The sequence below is a fragment of the Struthio camelus genome, chromosome 5, assembly GCF_040807025.1.
Source record: "Struthio camelus isolate bStrCam1 chromosome 5, bStrCam1.hap1, whole genome shotgun sequence".
NCBI classification, from domain to species: Eukaryota; Metazoa; Chordata; class Aves; order Struthioniformes; family Struthionidae; genus Struthio; species Struthio camelus.
In genome coordinates, this window is record NC_090946.1 from 37,679,330 (window position 1) to 37,702,787 (window position 23,458).

Sequence of the window (23,458 nt, forward strand, 5' to 3'; positions counted from 1 at the left end):
ACTATGTTAATGCATATGCTCTTGTGAAGTATATTACAGGATCTTTAGCATCCACAGTGATGAAAGCCTCCCCATCTTGGGCTGCAGGAGATCTCCTGAAATGTGAAATTGAGGTTTTGAACACCTGCTTCCTCATGTAAAGATCGTATGGTATTTGCCATGGGAGTGGAGATTGCTGGTTCCCAACAATCTAGTCAAACTCCGCTTTCATTAACTTCACTTCATTCTCTTGTGTCAAATCTGCTTTCTTAATGTGTACTAGAATGGAAGCTCTTCTTCAGTGCAGGTTTACTGCCTACTTTTATTTATTGACATTTTTCTGATGAAATCACAGGGTATATTTGTTTCTTTTTATTTACATGGTATCTAAATTGTCTGAAAAAAAAAATTCTTAAATTTTCTCATCTCTAGAGAAGCTTTGGCTTGTGGATATACTTTAAGCCATCAAACGTGAGGAACCTGTTAAGCATGAAGTACTTTAAATATTTAAACTAAGGTGATGATACCTATGAAGGGGGAGATTTTACTTATTTTGTGACTGGAAGATCAGAGGACCGGAGCTGTTCAAACTCCTGAATGAAGTCTGTGTGGTGGGTGTATAGTCGAAAGGAAACATCTTGCAGTTAATTCCAGTTGATGCTGTTGCCTGTTTGTTACTCTTAAAGCTTTGCTGCTATGAATGTTATCATCATCGGTTATTTTAATTCAGGAGTTCATGCATACAGTGCAGACTGAATAGATCAGCACTGTTAGACGTATGAGGATTTTCATAAAATGCAAAGAGTTTGCTTGTCAGATTGTAAGTACGACAGGATTCAACCACATTTTCCTTTTAGTGGTTTGAATAGGTAGATTACGTTTTTGGGGCTAATGGTGAAAGAAGATGCTAACATATCTTACGTTGTAAACTGATTTCTAGGGCCTTTAAGGACTGTCACTGTATAGTGCATGAGCATATCATTATAAGGTAGGAAGATATTGTTATCACAGTTTTACTGATGAGGAACTGAGGCATAGAGAAAGTAAGGGTTTGATGTGTAGGGGAAAAGTAAACTATCTGATCTCAGATGGTGTGCAAAGGTGTCTGGGATTCCTGTAGTGAGATTTCTGGAACTTGTGAAGACAAGTTTCTGAAACACCCATGTGCAACTTCAGTGACAAAACTGTCTTACGTGTCATCCTTGTAAAAAGTGTCCCATGGCATGATTTCTCATGTTGTAATTTACAGCACTCTAGTATAGTTATTTCTACCCAGACAGTGCTAAAGTCTGCACAGTGTATATTCATGCTAGAGATGTGTGTGAAGAAAACGAACTGTCAAATGTAGTGGTAAATGTCTTTCATGTCTAAATTCTGTTGCCAGCTTCACTTGATTCTCTGTAGAAGGGAAAGTCTGCAAGTATCACAGCAGCCATCAGGGGTCTCCTTTCTCCTTAGTCCCTTCACACAAATGAACCATTTTGGTGGGGAACACAGACAGCATCTACTGAGCCACCATCAGGGATAGCAAGGGAAAAAATAGCTTCACAGTTACAGCTGCTAGAAACATGATTTGGCTTGATATATATATTTTTTCTCCCTTGTGAATCGAGGAATTCTAACACAAGAGTGTTTAGTATAAAGTATAGTTTAGTATAAAGCTTCAGAACTAACCTTAATAGTCTGTTTTAATGCGCAATGATTTTGTTGTTATCCATTTTACTAGTATTATAAAACATTGTTTAAGGATAGGGAGTGCTCCTTCTGCAGAGAAAGTGCTTTACATTGTATGCAGCTTAAACTATGATTTTGAAGTATGAAATCAGGAATCTACACTAGTCTGTTTCTTCTCCTTTACTTTTTCTTTAACATTCACAATTCTTGGACGCTTTTGAGACAAACTAGCAAAAAATGTTAGTTCAGGTGATCCGTAAGTTATCTTTATTATATCTAACTCTATAAAGTTAAGTTAAAGTAGAAGATGTTTTAATACCCAGAATGCAGTTTTAGTCTGCCTCTGGAGTGAATTTTGTTGGGTTATAGATGGTTTGCGCTAGTCATTGTCATTGATTCTAAAGCATCACTGAAGATATTAAAACTGTGATTATGTTGACCAAAGGTGAGAAGTATCTTTTACTAAAGCTTTCTCTCACATCATAATGCTTCTGAAAATATGGTTGTGTTTCAGTGGTGAGAATATCAGCATGAAATTCCAAGGTCTGTCTGCTTTTTTTCTCTTCCTGAATTTATTTCTGTCTGCATACTGAGGACACTTGAATGTGCTTTCTATACATTTCATGTGTTGTCAGCCTTATTTACAAGGTGGAGTCCCAGAGCAAGCATCTGTGAAATCCGCTTGCTGATACATGGCTCTGTATCCTGGAAATCTCGTAAGATGGAAAAAGTACTTACTGATTGATATTACACTATTGGCTATCAACAACTCAATTGCTTTTCTTCATTAATAAATATACCATAACATTCCATCTGTGCTGCAGCTTTTTGTTTCCTTTCTCTTCATCAGTGTCCAAGTCGGGAGCAATTGCATGCTTTAAAAGCATAATTAACTTTCTTCTGATTGACATTGTTTTGGAAAGTATCTTGGAACTCTTCATCTAGCCAAAGTGTCCGTTTTTCAGTGTCCTGACTTCACTTCAGTGACATTGTACAGGAATTAATGAATACAGACTCACAATATAGAGCCAAACTTTCTCTAGGAAAAGAGAGGATTCCGAATTGGGAGGAACCTATTGATGTGGCTGGTAGTAACCGTAGATCAGAAGCAAAACTCATTTGTGATAACCTCTCTATTTAGTTCCTCAGACAAGGAAGTACTAAGTGAAACTCAGCTCATACACGTTTACAGAACAGCTTTTTTCAGATGTGAGCTACAGCAGTCATTATTACTGTTTACTCTGCTTAGCTATGGTAATCAATAGAAGCTTCAAAATGTCTGTTTTTGCAAGTAAACCATATTTCTCAATAACATTTAGACTATTTTCTTCTACTGCTTCAAGTTTGAGGGCTAAGCACACTTTAGATACAATATCTTGATGCTTGTTTTTCGTCGAGTGGAAGACGACTGACGTGGGCCTTGTGGTATGTTTGTTTTCCCGTCTACTCTCATTTTCACCAAGAGCTATTCATACCTAGATGGAAACAAAGATACTCAAATCACAGTGATTGTGTTCTTTCTTGCGTTTACATTGTAAAACACTTGGAGTTTGATTTAATGGTTGAAAAAAAGATTGGACCATATCTGATGTTAAAAATGAGGAAAAAATGATCTTTGTAAAGAGCTTTGATTAAAATTGATATGAAAATTGTTAGTGTTCTGTAACACCTTACTGTTTCCTTAGCAGGAGGTGGGATGTGTTTAGATTTTATTCTGAAAACATTTTTTTTCATACCACATATATTGCATAAAATCCCACTGAAGGAAGCATTATGTTTTTGATAAGGACTCATGAAACATGCTTCACCTGCACCTGACACTTAATGCACTTTTTCAGTAAATTAAGAAACCAGCTGACCTGTTTGGGCTCACATATGGTTGAGATTGTCCTCTTTTTAGCCAAGCACAACAAATTCTTGCTCTAAATTTCTTGGGGTTTTTAGTAGGATGAGCCATACTTCCATTGTACCTAGCAGACTTTCCAGGTCTGTTAATCTTCTTGGGTAGCTTCACTACTCAACTTGTTTTGGATTAAGTGGCTACCTTGATTACAAAGTAATTTTTATCCTTGTTTGGAAAACCTCGCAACTAAAGCTTAAGTTTTAATCATCAGTGTTAACAGTTTTGCAGTATTCTGTGTTGATTAGCTACTCTATTTGCAGTATTTTATTGCATTTCATTCCCTGGAGATCATGTGTCAAGGTGAAAATACTTATATAACTCTTCCGATTTGAAATAGGTTGTCTGCCTTTAACAAGTAAACTTTATCTGTGCTTAATATTTATTTTGTTTCTGGAAATACTTTTAGCCATATGTCTGCTGCAGAAATCAACGAGGCTTTTAAAGGAAAGTCATTAAATTTATCATATAAAATAAGCTGTATTTGAAAAGGCTTTCCTATAGTTTGACTGTGAATATCACACCACTGCTAGCATGAAGAGGATAAAACACAGGCTCTTTAGCCCTGGAGTCATCGTGTCCCAGGATCTACTGCTGGTAGACTTTATTTTGCACAACTGTCCAAAAGTTGGACAGTTTGTGGTATAAATCGGGAAAAAGAAGCAGTAGTATTTATTGCTTTGAGCAGCGCTGGGATGTGGGAAACCTGAACTAACTTCTACTGCCCTGCGTTATACCTGATGGTGTTCAGATCTTAAGCAAATGCCATATTAATGTATGCTTTTATTGTTCTAACTTGCAGACGTTTTGCCCTCAATCACTCCCAGAAAATGTAATAGTTATTTCCTCCCCTGTGATCATACCACAGCCTGTGCTGTTGTGAAAAAAGTTACCCATTTTCAATATTGCGCGTGCTGACTACATCCGTGAAAACTAGAGCTTAGCATATGCTAGTTCTTAAAAACTCCAACACACTGACCATCAAAAAGAGCCTCTGCTATTTGAGCTGTTGAAATTAATAACAGCCTTGATGAAACTTATGCATCTCTGGGATTGCTGTCTTGTCTGTTTTGTACAGTAATGTTGTCATTCTCATTTTCTTTGAAGCTTCCTTGAACCATCCCCCTCTCACAAGTAGTTCCATATGGAGTCTGAAACACTGGCAGAAGTGCCCAGAGGCATGTCGATAAGCAGCTCGGCTGCATAGCTACCGACCAGGCGGACTGGCTGCTGCATGCTTATGCTTTCTCTTTTTCTGCGCCACAAACTAGCAGCCAGGTTATGGCAAAGTTCTGGAAGTGAAGGGCTAAGCAATTGGAGTAAATGAAAGAGACAAACAGGGTAGAGAATGAGATTTGAATTCAACAGCTTCAGAAGAAGAAGAATGAAATGGGTTGGGGAGGAGAGCAAAACAAGATCTTGTGGGTGCCTGTTTATCCCATGCCTCGTGTAGTTTCCCTCCCAACTAAGTTTTTCTAATGTTCTGCTTTAAAAGGCTATTAATCTAGTAAAACATTGGGAGCATTGAACACCACTGTAGTTCATACGTAAATGTCTTTTAACTAGTCTGAAAGTTTCCCACAACTCCAATTGGAGTCTCTGTGCCTTCTTGTGAGATGAATCTCTCTCTCCAAATACAAAAATATTTTAAAACGTTTTCTCTACTAAATATCAACACATTCAGAAGTCTTTTAACACAGATAGGCTCATTAAGGCATAGGATCCGAATATAAAAGTAGCCTGCAATGGGAATAGAAGACGACTTTCCTTTGTGTTTTAGATATTCTTTCTCATAGCAGAGATTTAAATCAGCATGTTCTTTTCAAAAGAAGGCCCTATTATGTATGCTTGTTCCTTTTTAGACTTTTTAATACCACCTGCCCCCCAACAATAAAATTTTGGAATTAATATCTATTCCGGAAGACCATCTGCATTTACTGTGTTTCAGTGGTATAAAGATGAAGAGGTACAGTGACTGAATGCAGGAATTCTGTTCATCCGGATTTCCTAAGGAAACAAGGGTGCGATCACCTAGAATGTGCATGCTTATTGCATGCGCCTCTCACTGTTATGTTATTACCCAATTTCAGCCCAACTTACAGAGAGGTGGAGATCTTGAAGATAAGAAATTCTATGAAATTACATAGCTGGGTAGAAGATTAACACCCCAAAACAGCATTGCTTTTAAGGGGAAAACGGCAGCTCAAGCTCACAGCAGTACAAAAGCCCCTCGGGGGCAATCTTTGTGAATGATTCCGCTTTAGAAAAGGTTCTAGTTGGAGTTGAGACTGTCGTAGGCAGAAGAAATTCAGATACAGAATGGCCAGACAATAAGTGGCAAATGAAATTCAGCACAGATAAAAGAAAGAAATGTACATGGGAGGGAAGACAGCCTTCTCATATGCAGTGATGGCTTCTCAGGTATCTGAAATCACTTGCAAAAGTGCACTTGGAGCAATAGTAAGTAGTTCTGTGAAAATGTAAGTTCCATTTTCAGTCGAGGTCAAAAAAAAGTGAGTGACAGAAAGAATTTTTAGAAAAGATATAGAGCACAATATAGAAAATATGCAACTGCATAAATATATTGTATGTTTCTTCCCTAAATACATAGTTATGGTTCTTCTCTCTCAAAAAGGGCATAGTAGAACATGGGTGATCAGAGGTTCCATGGGAGGACTGGTTAAATGGCCCATGGCACTTCATCTCAAAGGTGAATTACTGGGGGTAAGCTGAGGGGCTAGAACGTAATATAGGTCTATAAAATAAGGATATTTTGAAGAAAGTAAATAGGAATCGCTATGCACTGCTTGTTATAACTTCATTTGATGTTCCTGTACTGTTACTGTATAATTGGGAGTCTGGATTAGAAGAAATAAACCATGGCGACCTTTTCCCAGACCTTGTAGTTGATCTGTGGGACTCATTGCTTCAGGATGTTGTGTATTTAAAGAGTTTTTATTGGCTCAGAGAGTGACTGAAGAAATCCAGGGAAGGAAAATCAGTCGTCACAAATGCAAAGATGCACCCTCTGGAAGTACCCTCTGGAAGTGTATCTTAGGAAGTTCCTCAGCTGCAAACTTGTGGAAGCTGGAGAGTATTCTGGGGAAGCACTGCTGCATGCTTGCTGTGTCTGTGTGTGGGAGTCCCTAAGGTACCTGCTGTGGACCATGGTCAGAGACAGAATACAGGGCTAGAAGGCTGCTCGGTCAGACCTGGCGTGGTTGTAGTGGTGCAACTTCAGGACTCATATTTGCAGGAGACCTCAGTGCTCTACGTCTTGTAGAGTAACTTGTTTGGATTATCAGTATATTTTAAATACCTCTAAACCTCAGTGACTGACAAACGCTTTAATGAGAGAATCTTATGAGAGATGCATATTTTCTCCTCTGTATGAATCCATAATTCATTTTCCTGAAGCCCTGCAAGATGTTGACTCCAAAAAAAAAAAAAAAAAACCCTAGTGGCCATGTGGCATTCTTGATTTTATTAATTATAAGTGTAAATAATCAGAATGATTTGTATTTTCAGCCTGTATGGACAGTTAACAACTAAAAAGGAATATCAGTTTAGTTTAAAGAAGAAGTAACTTTTTATAAAGTAAGAAGTAGTAACTTTTTAAAAGTGAGCAGAGAACATGTAGTTTGCACTGTTTGTTCCCGCAGTGGCAATACCTGGACAAACTATTATATTTTCTTTTTTTAGTGCACATCCCCTGTGCCTTAGCCCTGACCTGAAGAAAAGTTCAGATTCCAGGTCAAACAGACCTGAAGACACATGCATAAATCAATGACTTGTTTTAGTGCCATGTTAAAACAACATGAGTGGCTGGCTTTTCTGACCCCTCCTCCCTTTCATTTAATGTGCTTCTTTGGCTCTTCTTTAAAGAGGGCTCTGTAGAGTAATTTCAGCTCTTATCAGCTTGCTGACAGCTATATGAGCCTTTCTGCTGGCTCCAGGCAATGAGTGCAAGCGTGTGAAACTTCCCATTCTTACAGTGAAACACTCCTGGATAGAGTTAAAGCAAATGGATGGTATGGAATTTTTTGTGGGTGGCGTGGCTCACAAATAGGAGATGGGGTTTAGTTCTGGTTAATCAGTTAAACAGAACTTCATTTCAGTATCTGGACACTGGAAACTCTTTGAGCGTAGTTAGGTTTTACAAGTCTTTTAATGAGAATGCTCAGCTTCCAGCTGCAGTTCTTTCCCTGACAAGGGACAGCTTCTGTCTCGGACTTCTTTAGACTCATCATTATCGAATTTAAAAGAACTTTCATCTGTCTGCCATTTGCAGCCTTTTAGGGAGTGTGATTGGAGAGGCTAACCCTGCTTTAATCCTCCCAGAGTGCTTCTATGGAGCTCAGGGTCCCCCATAAATGTCAGGCCTGGACAATTTGCCATCTTATCAGATGCAGTGAAGTTAGTTCCAGCCCTCTCCCTCCTCCCCCGAGGAAAGATTTGTTGCTGCAAACAGCAAAGGAAAGAGAAACTTTACCTGGCTTATTGCCAGGATCACCAAGGGAGTTGTAGAATCCTTGGCATTTATACATGAGACTTTCATTGCCCCTTCTCCCCTATTGCTATTGCTTTCCCTAATGAAGAAAAATATTTGCAGGTTTTCTGTATTGCAGAGCAGTCTTCATGCTATCACTGAGAAACAGCTCAGAAATCCACCACTCCATTGAGTAGTTTTTCTAGGACAGAGTTGTGCTGCCTTAATATCTAGCTTTGCAGCTTCTAAATAAGAGAAGGTTAGACTTGAACTGCAGGAGAGAAATTATGCTATTTTAATACAACATTTTGTTTTAAACTAGTGTGTATGTTGTTGTAAAGTGGACTTTTGGCACTTATCCTTTGCAGATAGACATAGACAGCTTTGATGTACTACAGATAAATCCAGATGATCCAAAAGTTGGATAGACATGCAATTCTTTTAAAAGAATGTTTGAAAATGTTTTGTGTCCTGCACTTGAAGCAGTTTGCTGGAGATTAGTGGATGTTTAAGTATCTCTCCTGATGTTTCACTCGTTCTTCATTATTCTGTCCACTCCCTCTGCTGTTGCTTAGCCTGTACCACTTCACATTTCTTTACCAAATTCACTTGTTCCACTCACCCCTTCATTATTGAAACTGTTACAATATTAGCATTTATCTATACAATCTAAATGCAATGCATTTCTGTAGTAATTTGCAGTTGAGGTTAATAAAAGTGCTTTATGAGTTATAAGTACATCTTGGTCTCATATCCATTTTACTGGTGAGCGAACAGAGACATACATGACTTGTCCAAGGTCAAATTGTTATGTTAATAATGGAATTTAGAAGTCCTGGGTCTTCTTTCCTTGTTTTAATGACTAAATCACATGCATCTTGCAACACGGTAGGAAAGTTTGGCTTTAAATTACAAAGGCTTTGCACGTTCTTTAGAAACAGTCTGCAGCCAGATAATCTTTAGGCACTTTTTCCTTTAATCTTTGACTATAAGTTGTGCAAATATATCTGATGGTTTCTTAGATGCCTATATGTAGTAAAATTAAATGCCTCTGTTAAGAATGGAGAAGTTGGCTGTGCTAGGAATACACTGTTACGCCTTTTGACTTGGAAACAACACAACATGTACTTAAGGACTGGTTCCTTCCCCCTGCCCCTCATTTTTCCCCCCCTTAGCTAACAATTTTGAATATTCTTTAGAAATGAAAGTGGCATTTCTCTTTAATTGACTTTGAATATGTATTCTATCTTGGTGACTTAAATCTGAACAGAGGTTCTAGACAGGTGGGTTATAGAGGGCTTGCATGTTCTGTGATTTTAAGAGTGGAGTAGGGAACTTTGGGTAGAAGCTGTTTGATGGTCGTTGAGATTGTGAAATACACTTTCCTGCAACCAGACTCAGCTGGGTAATTGAATTCCAATCCAAGATGGTCCCTAGAACACTTCATCTCTGTTTCCCCAGACAGCACAGTCTGCCGTGAAATGCTTCCCAACACACTACAAACAAACAAAAGCAAAAAACGTCAGTGGTACCTGTTGAGGTATTGGGTAAAATTCTTTCCTGATCCTGAATCTAGTGATTAGGTTAAGCCTGAGTATGCATGCAAAACCCACTAACCACCTGTCTGAAGTACTTCAGTAAGCTAACAGCATCAATGCATAGTCCCTTCTCTCTTCCTTCCAACACCGCTTCTGATCCATTGCTACCTGTCTTTAGTCTCCAGTGCCTCAGGGAATCCCTTGAGACTTGAGTTCCATGTCTCCCAGAAGCAAGGGCAGAGGAAAAACAATTCCTTCCTGATATTTTTTGCTGATCGGCTGAAGCAAAAGATTAATACCAAGTAAATATGCAAATACTGGTTAGTGATATCTTTTCTGCCTTTTAGGGCTGTAATGTTTATCTTTGTGGTAACTTCTATCTTTTGCAAAACTTGGCTTCATACAATAAAGAACGTTTCCTTTTTAGGATGCTGTTTCAGATGCAGTCCGAGAAGAAATAAGCCTTGTTGATTCCTATCAGTTATTATGCCTATCTAAAATTATTTTCAACCGTGTTTCTACTGAGGCTGACTATGACATGATATTATTACAACCAGCAATTATTAATGACCTTACTTATTTCAGCAGACAGCCATACAACTATGCACAGTTTGGATCACAGAGGGTAAGGCAATTTTACATCGCTTGAGCTAACTTCACTTATTTTTAGAGTACGGAGGAAGAACGCAACACCAAGTCCTAAACAGAATTTGTCCTGTAGATAAGGAGAAAAAAAAATTGTTATTGTCACTCTTTCAGCTTTTATCCACATAGAATTCAATGAGATGTGAATGTATTCAACCAATAGTGGCAGTAATGTTGGTGGTTAAAACTGTCTAGTGCTCAGAACTGCGGGTATGTGGGCATGTGTATGCTTAGGTTTTTGTAAAATAGAACTATATAGATTACAGGAAACTGAGCACAACATGTCTTCATCAAAAGAACAAGTTCTTCCTGGTATAGGGCTTAAGCTCTGAAGTTGAGGTATGTGCTGATTTTTGAAAGCTATAACATGGTGGTAACCCTACCTAGATTTTTTTCTTTTTTTCTTACTGCAAAAAGCCGTCCTTTCATGTGTGTGATTGGCACTGGGCTTGCTTTGTGTTTAACTTCTCTAATCAAGGGAATTTAAGCTTCTATTCTCCTAGCATTAGTACAGCAGTCATGGGAAATCTCAAACAAGACAGATCTTATTGCAGCAGTTGACACAAATAAAAGCAGTTGTGCTTTTATTTATTTATTTTTGATGCTGGATGCTGATTAAAAGTTTCCAAGCGTCCTTTAGCCTTGTTATAAAGCCAACCAGCAGAGAGCAGGGCAGCTGCTGAGAAGGGGAGATGCTAGTGGACATAGGACAAGATCACAGTGGGAAGCATCGGTGTGTGTAACTCAGAAAGCTGGGAAAGGTGTAAACAGATCCCCAATTTATCTGTAGAGTGGGCTCTCCAAACACTGTTTTATTGGCCAGTGGCTCCTGCTTTACTAACCCCTAACCTCTGCAATACTCAGAGGTGCTGCCCACCAGCCAGCCTTGCCTTTGAACCCCCCTTGGCTCCTTCCACCTCAAAGGCTCACAGTCCGATTCCTGTGTTTTACTTGGGACCTCACCTCTCAGCAGGATGCCTGCAGCAGGGAAAACTGATCTACCCTGAGAACACAGACATATTTGAAGGCAATACTCCTGAGACCTGAAACCTATTGCTTTCTGTTTCAGGAGCTGTCCATCATTCGTCAAGAAATGTGGCTAAAACCTCCTCTCCACTGCTCAACTTCAGTCATATAATAGTTGAACATTCCCTACGGTTATATACTCAGAATTGCTTTCTATTCTTTTCTGGACCGCTCTTGAAGCAGCAAGAGCAGAAGTCTAGCTCACTGTAAGTTTAGTTTTGTGTGGTTAACAGGGGGCGTGCAAAGGACAAGCTATTGTAATCGCTGTAAAGGGTGATACAGATCTGAGTAACACCATTTTAACTACTCCTCAAGTTAGGTGCCTGCCCTTTCACAGTGACTGCCTAATGAAACTGGAGTGATTAGGGAGCCTCAGAAACTCCTGGAAACTGGAGGAAGAAAAGTGCTGATATTTGTCTCTTTGCATTATTATCAGTAATGACTATGCAGATGCTATCTGAAAGACAGTAGAATTTGTATCGCTATCTTATAGCTGTGTTATCACTGTGGTGTCAGCACAAGTCACTTGCCTGCAAAGCAGGAAGACAGAGTTGAGCAAAGGTATTCAGGGAATGGAGGCCGTTTTTACATTACACAGTTGTTTTAAAACTAAGGACATTTTGAAACTTAGCTCTTTCTCTTGTCTTGCTCCTTTCTTTCCTGGCTTTGTCTTTGTGCTTTGGAACAGTATTCCTGAGGGTTTCATGCTGCTCGTGGTGTTGATAACCCGTGGTTGGTTCCATAACTGAAATGAATTTTTGCCATGAATTTGTATGGTGTCAGGACAGAAAGTCAGGTTTCCTGAGTTGTGAATGGTGTAACTTTTGCCTTCTGCAACAGAGTTGCAAAATTGACCAGTTTATTATTCAGTGAAACAAATTGGACCTGGGGGAATCTTTGAAGGGAGGGGAGAATACCAGTGTTAAGGGGTACTTTTACCTATTCGAGTCTTGCGTCCTTTTTGCTGTTTTTAGAACTGAGTTAATATCCCCAGGACTATAAATAGTGGAAATAAGTATTTGAGGCATCAAGATAATCTAGGCTTTTTATGCATAGGTCAAAATCTGGGCATAAAACTGTTTCTGTTTCATGAGAGAGAATGAGAACTATTTTTCTATTCAAGAAATAGCCTTTTCTATGTTGTATGGTTACAGCTGGATTTTAGGCAGAGCAAGACTATTGTTCGGTTTAGAACAGAAGATGAAAACCTTAAAAAAGGAAACCAAAAATTATCTGAAAGTATGAAAGCAAGACTTACTATGTTAGCTTTAACAGGTATGCTTTCTTTAAGAAAGTGTTTTCATTTATGTGTAGTATATTGTGCATATGAATTACTGTAATTCCTTTCCAAGCACCAAAGAGGAGACTGTGTGGAAAATTGCAGTGCAAGAACAGTAAGCTTAATACCTGAGCTTTCACTAACACCTTCCTTTACTCTTAGCTCTTATGAGTCAGCATTTGTCAAGTAGTTTACAGCAATAAAACTCGGAGCCAGTAGAAGCAAGTCTACTCCCAAGCGGCTGGTATCTGGAGGGTAAGACTAGCATTTTGAACTCTGACCTGTGTCCCGTTATGAATTGGCAGCTTCAAAAAGAAAAAGAAAACAAAATTTAGGTAGTGGGAACATTTGGTTTCTACTTTTCACTGGGTATCTGAAGAGGGCAAATATGCTTGTTTCATGACTGAAATTACTGCAGTGCAGAATATTGAGTCAGATCATTAAGTCCACCCAGCATTTTACTTTTGAAGAGATTTTGTGAGGTTGAATTACAATGAAAAACAGCATGACAAAAGTGTCTGTCTTGAATCTCTTTCTGAAGTTCTTTGTTCAGAATGTCTGTGGTCTTCACCTAAGTCTGTTGAATAATAGCAACACGTGGGATAAATGGTTTTTCGGATCAAATTTGGTGAGATTGAGACTGTGGATTATCCAAAGCATTTTCTGTGCCTGTGCCATTTATTATCTGAGCTAATGTATCATGAATAAGCCATATGAACGCATTTGTGACATAATCAAGGACAGGTAAAACATAGGACTGTAATGATATAACTTACTGTTTGCTTGCCGTTTTTTTCTTTCGCTCAGCCTGAAAAAGTATCTCTTAATAAGGGAATATTCCTCTATAGGCCTCTCATATTGGTTAAATAAAGTTAAATAGATAGATTGAATATTTTGGGTGGCTTTATTTGGGCATCATGTATAGTTAGGAAAACAGAGTTGAATGATGGAATGAATATTCAGAAATAACATTGAAAGATCATTGTTGTGTTCTGTTAGAAGCAAACCTTAATTAAATTGCAAGCAATTGCATGTGCTCTGCATTGTGCTACTACTCATTCCTTTTTCTTCTTCCCTTCTGGAAAACCTTTTAGTTTGAGCTTTGGGAAAACTCAGTGCCAAATTATGGATTAGTCTTTATCTGAAGTGATTAGACAACAAAAAAAGCGTAGTTCCATTTCCCCTCATACCCCTTTTCTTAGTCTTAAAAAGGCACGTTGATGTTATGAATGCTCTTTATACAGTGCCTGCACTACTGCTTTTCTGCGAGTAGGTCATTGTTGGCAAATAGCCACGGCACAACCAACTTAGCTCAAATTTGAAAGGTGCTTTTAGTTCAATCTTCTGTAAAACATGAAAATATTTTAGAAAGCTCTTAATTGTCAGGCAAATTAGCATGCGTGTGCGCAGCATTGCATTGATTTAATGGGTTTACTCTTAAAATTCCTTAATAATAAGTATATGGGGGATAGGCATAAAATGTTCACTTTCAGACTGAATTTTCTAAAGAGATTACCTCCAGTTTTGGGTAACTATACTGACAATCCTAAAGAGGGCCAACTTTTCAGGGCATGCCACTTTATTTTTTAATAAGATTTTTCCACAGCTTGAAAAATACAAATTATTTTTGATGAATGTAGCCTACATTCTTCTTCTTCTCATTCCAAATCTTTGTGTCCCTCAGTGGAAATGAGAATGTCCTTGGATCATTTTTGAAAATAGGGCTTTGATGAGAAGACGGTTTGTGGCCCTAAGCTCAGTCAGGTATTCTGTCTACGCAGATCCCCTTTATAATAAGAGGAGAAGGAGGAAGACAAATTGTGCAGGAGGTATTTCAAAGCACCAGAGCTCTGAGTTTCTCTCTGAAGAACCTCACTGCTTTCCACTGACTACAGAGAGAAGATCAAGCCAGCCAACTGTAGACATGTAGAGTTGGATGGTATGATGTTACTCCTAAGGGTCCTAAACCAAATGAGCACTTTTTTTAATCCTAAATCGTTATCGCCGTATAGAAACAACAAGTTACCATCTTAATTGCATAAGGTATTAGAGAGTTTTTGTGTAAGCCTGTCTAAAGGAACAAGGGTGGCACTGATTTTAGCTGATGCAGCTGGTGTTGTCTTTGCTGAGGAACTGCATACTGAGAAAGTGATGCACGTGATCAGCAAGGAAGTTGTTGGAACAGGGAACCAGCTGTAGAAACAGTAAGGCAGTCCAGAAAGCAGGACTGGTGGATTGCGATACAAAGGGAATATGTGGGAATTTAGGGTTGTGAGGTCCTCAGTGTGAACCCAAGGTTTGTTGTGGAAAGCTTTGTATGAGATGCTGGTCCCACCAGAAGAGGAACTTAGGCTAAAGGGTCCCGTTTTGCCTTAAAGGGGCTTGAAAGCCCCTCAAGCTTGTTATCTGATTGTTATACAGCTATCCTCATATGCATCTTTAGCTTGTGGCAAATATACAATAATTCAGTTTATCTTGAACCTCAGTTGCCTAATTTGTCTTACCACACAGTAGAAAGGGGTTGTGGGGTGCATACTAACAATTATAAAAGCTTACTTGAGGGGAATAGCTTGTTAGGTCTGAGTAACTTAAAGCTTTTGATTATATTGCAGTGTTGTTACATGTAACTTCAGAGCCTGATGGCTAACGGACAGACTTGTTGGTTAGAGCTCAGAGGTGTAAATACTTCGGATAATATCCTTTATGTCTCTGCTGCGGGTATACATTTTAGGAAAGGGTTGCTGCAATCAGCTGCCCTGCTAGTATTGAGTGGCTAAACGTGAATTTTATTAGTTTAAGGTTTCATTTTACAGATAATTAGGAAGGACAAAATTATGTTCTTCTGTGGGTTTCTCCACCCCTAATTTTACAAAGGCAAGTTAAAAAATTAACTCTTGCAGTACCTCTGCAAGGTGGCTATTACATGTACTGCTGAGAGGTTGAAGCAGAAGCAAGAGATCAAGTGAATGTCAAACATTTATCTGTGAATAAACAGCAGAACCAGAATTAAAATTAAGATCATGTGGTTTCTAGGCCAGTACTGTAGCAGTTAGGCTACACTCTTCTCCTCTGCCAGACTTCTCTAACCCAGCTGATAGGGAGTAAAAACCAGAAACACTAAATAAGAGCAACAAAAAGGAAAGCATTAAAGTAGAGTCACCTTCGCCAATGTGAAAATGGTAGTTTTTCAAGGCTTCATAAATTTTTTTCAAGGCATTTTGGAAACACAGAGCTCCTGCAGTGGGTCAGAATCTTACAGCATCATGGTGCCTCACCTAGAAGCTGAGGAAGTGGTGGTTTATGCGCAGTTAACTTTTACTACCTTTTTGCAAATCTTGTTTTTTCCCCTTTGCTAACTTTACCAACTCCCACCAAATCATGGGCTGTGAAAGGACAGAAGGCTAGAAAGTTCCCTTCATGGAATATTTTTCCCCTTGATCTAAATGTTACAGAAAGTATTCCTTTCCTTGCCTTATGCCCAGTGTTTTTCTTTTCACAAACTAATCAAAAGATTTACATTGATCTGTCTTGCACTCTACACCGGAGCACCATTAGTGGCATTAACACTAGAACTTATAAACATTATATGAATAGACTCTGTAACCTGATCCTGTGCTGGCTTGTAAAGAGCTTATAAAGAGATGCTAGGCCTCCAAGTGTGTTTATTTCTAAGGAAAATAACACCTTACCTAAATAAATGCTACTTTCTGTGAGTTGGCTACCCTCTTGCTGCAAGCTGCTGTCTGTTGTCTCCTTTGAAAATAGCTGCAAATGCTTCTGTCTCAAGCTCTTGCCTGTGTCAGTATGTGCTGAGTGTTGTCAGCTTAATTTCTTTGGAGGCCACCTGAACAAAATCCTAAAACTGATGACAAGTGGAATTGAGCTGCTGGTTTGGACTTTTATTTACTTACTTGAAGGAAGCCAAAATTTTCCATGCCGTCTACAGTTCTGAGAGAGAAAATTAAAGTAAGTTTCTAGGCGCTTTTACTTTTTACAAATGTTGCTAGTGCTCCTCGGAGGTGTGCATATGTATTTGTGGAGCTATATTAATACCTCTATGTTTTATTAAGCAACTTTAGCTTTGACAGAAGGTGGTGGGGATTCATGGCCAATCTAATGAGGGTGCTGGAGCTGAAAGAAAAAAAAAATCCTAGAAATACTTCTTACTGTCATTCCCATGTTTGTAGCTTTGGCCTGCAGAGCTCACCTCTTGGAGAGATAGAAGAGTTCAGTTTTCAGTTCCTTCAGCCTTTGGCTTCCTTGCTGAGGATGTCTTGGCTTTGTAAAATGTTCTGCAGAAATTAGATTCAGTTGAATTAATTTCATGCGGAATCTATTGTATTATTAGACATTCCAGTCATTACTGACCCATTGGGCAATCTAATGATGTCATGTTGTATTTCTTATTCTCAGTCAAACCATTCAGTCGCACTTGAGTCTTCCACATGTTGGTAAAACTGTTATAAAAATACATTCTTGTCTATCTTCCATCTTGGATCTATCCCAGATTCTCTATTTATCTAGAAATTTAGAAGGGGAAGAGAAGCTGTGCTTCTCAAATACCTGTTTCCAATTCTGGGTAAGCCCTACTCCCAGACTGAGATCTAATAGATTAGCACATATTCATCTGTGCCATTTTGGTGGTTGTACTTGCTCTCATTTGACAGTTGAAATTGCCTGGGACTTAAGCAATATTTAGGTGTGTACAAAGTCAACATTCTGTACAAAGTCATGAGCGACGTAAATCACAAGATTCTAAAACCTAACCAAGCTGACTGCTAGCGTATTAGAGGTTAACTTCAGTTACAGTTGAAAGGAGTGACTGCCTGTCCATGCCCTAGTTGTAAATGTTGTATAATCAATGCTATGTGGAAAACAAGATCTAAAGTGTGGACCATTAATTTCAAGGTCCTGTAAGTCTTTCAAATAGCCCTTATTAGTATGTTATATTCCCAATAGCTAGAAACATTACCCAGTGCGTTAAAGCCACTCTCAGGTACATAACCATTAGTCTCCTGCATTCATGGGTAGGGAAAATAGAAGTGGACAGCTCAGAACTGTGTACTGTTGCTAAGAAAGTTGGCACAGGAACTAGGAACAGAGCTCAGTTTTTCGCGCTTCTCAGACCTGTATTCCAAAATGTGTTCCTGTGATTTAATTCCCCTAGATATTTGTTATGTTATTAACATCAGCTTCTCAACCACACCAAGTAAAGCAGAAAACATATTTCAAATGGAATAGACACACATCTTCCTAAAAGAAAACTTTCCCAAAGTGTTTAGTAACTTAGCATGCTGAGTAGCAGAGACTAGCAAGCCATGTTAATCAGTTCTGCTTTATAAAAGCAAACAAGGTGGGGAGGAAGTAATCAGACCTTGAAACATCTGTTTGGAGACTTAGAGTCCCCTTAGAAGGTTTGGAGTTCTGCGTTAAAGAAACACAACTCGAAAAAGTTACGACCAACTGTGGGAACATATTCTAGCTCTTTACGAAAAATTTAATTACATAAATATTAGTCTGTAAAAAGTAAATTCCTTCTGCCCTCCTCTCCTGCTTTGTATAAAGGTGTAATCCTGCCTGACACTGCAAACATTTTTCAGCAAAGAGAAGCTAAATCAGATCCGTTCCAGAGTTGCCAAAGGAGGAAAAGGGAGTTGATTATTGCAAAGCCGGATAATCATAGGCATTACAGTATTAATGAACAGTCTCAGAATTAAGGTAGAATAAGAATGCTGTCATTTAGTGACAATGAAATACTCAGTCCTGTGCTACTTATTTACTGTATAACGTATATGTTAGAAGGCTACATAAAACAATTTCTTCTGTGTAGTTAGTTTTCTTCTAATAGCAATAGTTTACTCAAATTGTTGGTTAACTTGAAGATGAAATTTTAAATCTATATTCTTTCTTCTGTTTAATAAGGTTACCTGAATAGAGAGATTGTTTAGTTCGCTATTCTGGTCAGTGTTAATTCTTGGTCTACTTCTGATTTTCTTTCTAAGTCACCTGCTACTTGCTTCCATTATTCTTAAGAAATGAGACAGGGGGAAAGGAGTACTTAATGTCTTCGCTTAGAATGTCATGTTTGCTTTATTTAGTTTAGGAAGCCAGACATTGTTTATTTTTACTTGTTTTTATAATTCTTTGGCTTTTACAGTTGGGCATAACGTTCATTTTGCCCTAAGTTCTTGGTAAAAATCTTCTGACCTGTTAAGTTCTACCCAGGGAGAGAAATACAGTGAGAGAAGCGATTCATTTCTAGATGCAAATTGCTTTGCACTTTCTTTGGATGAAAAGCTCCAAAGGACTTTAAATTTTGGGCATGCTCATTTATTTCTTGAATAAAATTTTGGAACGTTCTGAAGTGGTAAGGCTTATGGTTGTTCATGTTTTCTCACAATAAAATAAAAATAGTGCTCCAGAGGACATCTTGTCTTTTTCCCTGTTTGCTTTCATAATAAGAATGTGGACTGTTCCTTCTTAAATATTTAACAAAATTATTCTGAAGAACCTGTTCTGCAAACTACCTACAAAGTTGAGTTTTGAAGCCAGTGTTTCGCCAACAGGTCTTTGCTTCTGAATTGCATAGCTTACGCTCAGAATAATGCACAGGATAGCATACGCATGAGTGTGTGTAAGTTTGCTTCTGAATTTGCATTTTCCTCACTTGTAATCTTTCCTGTACACTGTTCTTTAACTGAAGAATGCTGTAGTTCTTCATAAAGTACGCATGTAGGAATCACTCTTTGTTTTCTAAAAAGTAGTTACCTGCAGGGTGAAGCACACTCACCACTTATCCTTACAGCTAAACGAGATAATTTTGGTTCATCTTGAAGTTCATAGCTCCAAAAGCTTTGTATTTCCTCAGTAACTTAATATTTCTAAATAGTGTAACTATTGTGTATTATTTTTATAGGATATGATTAAAACTGGCTGTTCTCTACAGCCTTTTTGCTATTTAAAAACTCCATAGAAAGAATAAAATAGTACTAGCCCAACTTTGTGCGTTGTGTTGTGTTCTGGCTGTGGAAGCTTCTTAAGCTTCCAATTATCTGAAAATATCTTTTGTTTTAACCAGATACACATGCATACTCTTACAGCTGATGCTGGTTCATAGGGAGGTTGTAGATTAAGTTACCTTCTGGGCTGTTCAAGGTGCTGAAGATTCCTGAAGAAAAATTAGATTGATAAAATTCACATCTCCGGGCCAAAATGCCTGAACTATATTTTTTTGGCAAAGGATGTTCCCTTCTGGGTTGGATGATCCTATAGGATCATTTGATGGTTCTAGGCATTTAAAAAGTGAGTGTACATCTCTAATGGAGAATCAAATCTGTCAGCATTTTCATTTCCAAAACCCTGTTTTTCTTCTAGCATTTTTGTCTTACATAGAAACTGGAACAAGAATAAAACTTGCCATACTGGGCCTGAGCTCAGAAATGACTCATCTGTGAATTCAGTGTGTTTGCGTATATGAAAATCACATGCTTTGTTTCAGTATGCAGTTTTTTACTTCCCAGTGTTGTAAACTAGCCCAGATTAATGATTGCAACTAATTGGCATGTACGTACACTTTTATGTAAAAATCTTAATATTTACTTGCAGAATATTTGGTTTGTGGAAGACTAGAAAGGTATTTGCTTGATAGAGTTCATTCTCTAGTTGATTAACTATTTCTAATATTGCTATTAAAAGGTGTACCTTTTAGGGTCCATGCCTTTATTTGGCTATTTAGCTGCACTTTGGGTTTCTTTGCCTCGGAAAAACTTAAGTATAACAGGAACCTTTTCTGCTCTGTGGCTAAACTGATTTTGGCATTTTGAGGAGGAAAACTGATGATATAAGTATGAAAGAAACTGATTCCCTCAAGCATTTATTTGGATTCTCATTCTGCTTAATCGCTTGCAAAAGTAATGCTGCTGCCTCTTTTTTTGACTGTAAATCTTGTTGTTTGTTGAACTTGAAGTCTCCAGGCTCTGTAGAAACATCCTAGTGACAATAAACAAGCCTCCACATTTCATTTCCACTTGTCTGGTAGACTGCATTGAACGGATTGCGTATGGCCAACTAAAACTGTATCTGTGCAGTGTGAAAGTGAATTTTATTCTCTTTACAGGCAAGGTGGTTCTGGGAAGCGTATTTTCGATCGATGAAAGCAATTGCTCTTGCAACTCTTCAGATTATCAATGATAGAATTTACCCATATGCTGCCATTTCTTATGAAGAATGGAATGATCCCCCAGCTGTGGTAAGTGAACTCGTTTGATTCACTTATAAAACAAATTGTTTTTTTTCTCGTATAAGAGGTATGTGCTAGGAAACTTGGTAATAATTCTGTATGTGTGTTGTGGTGGTAACTTGCACAGATGAAGTTAATATATTTTATGGCAACTGGCAAAATCACTAGTAGTTCTTTTTATCCCCCGGCTGTGAAATGCAAACTTTTAACTTCTGCTATTGCACACTCCAAATTGCTTGCTTTATTTACATATTAATGCATTTATTTGTTTATTTTGCATGCATGCATGCACACATGGACACACTTCACTTGATTGTTTCTGTTGAATTCAGTGTGAATTTAATGCTCTTAAAAATGAATAACTGCAGTGGAAGTAGCTAGTGGAAATACTGAAGATGTTAAACAGTCTGGAAAGCTCCTTCATGTAATTCTACTGAAATACTGAATTTGTCCTATCCCTGCAATTTTCTTTGTGTTCTTTCTACACAATTTCTCTTGTACAGATACTGATGATCAGAATTTTGCTGGCTGTTAGGTTTTTTTTGTCCTTGAAAAAGTATGTTTCACTGGTTGAACCCAGCTCAGGCAAGAAAAAAAACAGGAGTACTAATTAACCTTCTGCACCAAGCAGCTGGTTCTGATTATTACTATATACAAACCTGCAGGTGATTTTCACTCATAATCAGTTAATTTTCTCTGTGTCAAAATATAAAAAAATAGTTTTGTTTTACTAATAAAAACACACTTATTAACTGTCTCGCTCTATGATGACATAGGGAGCGGTTCTCTGAAAGCTCAGGAGCAGCGTGTATTTTACTTTAAGCTGTTCAGACTGATAGAGAGTGAGCAGTCGCTGACGAAGAGACAGGAGCTCGTTGCTGTGTTTCAGAAGAGGATTTTGTGTTGCCTGTCTCGATATATTAATCCACTGTTGTCATTGACTAGAGAGTGAGCATAGCACCCATCAATGTTTAAGGAACAAATTAAGCTAGGAAAGAGGTAAGTAGTTACTCCACGAGAAGGGGATCAGAACATCTTAAACACCTTTAGATTCTGCTAGCAAAACAGGCACATTGAAACTCCGTGTAAGCAGAAGAAAAGAGCTTTAGGATTAGTCAGGGCTAAAAGGGGATACAAAAATGTCTTTTCCTTGGTTCTCTCCTTTATTGGAAACCCATCCGTTTCTGTGGAAGCTATTCTTACTCTGAGCAACAACCAGGCTTCTGTGTTTTGTTTTTGATATATACTTGGAGAAACATTTGTATTAGTCTTTCAGCCCAGAAGTTTTTAAGCAGAGGGTTTATTACTACAGACACAGCAACATATAGAACAGAACTCTGAAGCTGTGACCAAACACATAACAGCAATACCATGCCACGGCAGTGAAAGGAATAAACAGGAATATTGTATCAATGTGCAACTGGAGAGAAAAGTTGGAAGGCTGACTGCAATTAGCCAGGCTGGAATTTGTCCAGCACATTGGAGTTAACACCTCGTATCATGACTCTCTCATGCCACAAATGGTCAGTTCCTTGGTGGTTTTATGTCTCAGTTGAAAGAATTTGATGTTTATCCTGCTCTATGAAAATTGCTTAATATGTGCATGAATTCAGTTTTTGCTTCAGTAGGGAACAGAAATGTCATAAAAAGTTCCTTTATGGGCTGTGTAAGCTCCATATTAGCCAGCAACACAGAGTGCTTGCGACCCTTTCTCAGAGGGTCAGTGAAAGAAAATAGCATTCAGATTGGGAATTGTTCAAGAGCAATTAAATTTGTAGAACAGAAGTGCGCAGTCCTATGATGTCCGTAACTGTGGGTTTTGATAGCTACTCTGGGCATGTATAAAAATCTCCTTGTGTCAGATCTTTTTCCTTAACCAGCTAAGGCTGTCAGGTTTTAACCCTTGTTCTTTCATTAGAAGCATATAACTGGAGCCGTCTGCAATTCATCTGTTGTTGTTGGTGTTTTTTTTTTTTTTTTAGTTTGAATATATTTTCTCTCTTTAAGATGAGAACATATTACAGTTGCAGGCTATTGGGAACATTGTCCTGGACTCAGCTAATTCCTAACTTCAGACAGTTTAGAAAGTGGTGATATATACAGTATCTGCTAGTAAATTTAATAAGTTACTGAATTCTTAAATATATATTTTTAAATAATTGCACTATTCAGTTGTCAAAGTTTGTTCTTTTCAGTGGGAATAATGTTCCACTTGCGCCTGAGTATGTTTCTCATCTGATCTTGTGCCTGATGTGCACTCATAGCACAGCTACAATTTCTAGTTAGCCTGGATGAGAAATTGTAGTTGGAGAGCAGGTACATATGTACATTTAGGGTAGCAGAAGATGGCAACTGTATTTAACTCTGATAGGACAAAATAACGAAAGATGACTTAGATATGTTCTTCATTTACAAGAAAATTGCCTTATTTTTCTCCAAATAAACTCAAAAGACTGAAACGTTTACAAAAAATTATTTCAGGTTGGCCTCAGGGCCAGGATATGGGTAAGTGTTAAAATGAAGTAGCTGTAAGATAACATTAATACTACAGTGAAACGTGCAAGTAACTTGGTACCATAAATGCTTCTCTTATTGGCCAGAATTGTACCTCCAGAACTTGTCATATACGTTCTGCTTGTAAATACAACTGGCTCAGCATCCGATTCCTCAGTCCCTCTTTGTTCCTTGT

General features: G+C 38.2%; 1 protein-coding gene across 3 annotated transcripts in view; it reads left to right on the forward strand.

The window, feature by feature from the left end:
- EXT2 (exostosin glycosyltransferase 2) overlaps positions 1 to 23,458 on the forward strand; it is an 82,146-nt gene that overhangs the window by 17,395 nt on the left and 41,293 nt on the right. For all 3 annotated transcript variants that reach the window (XM_068945565.1, XM_068945564.1, XM_068945566.1), the window contains one exon: positions 20,647 to 20,778. In XM_068945565.1, the coding sequence (XP_068801666.1) occupies positions 20,647 to 20,778 (132 nt within the window). The remainder of the gene's footprint in view (positions 1 to 20,646; positions 20,779 to 23,458) is intronic.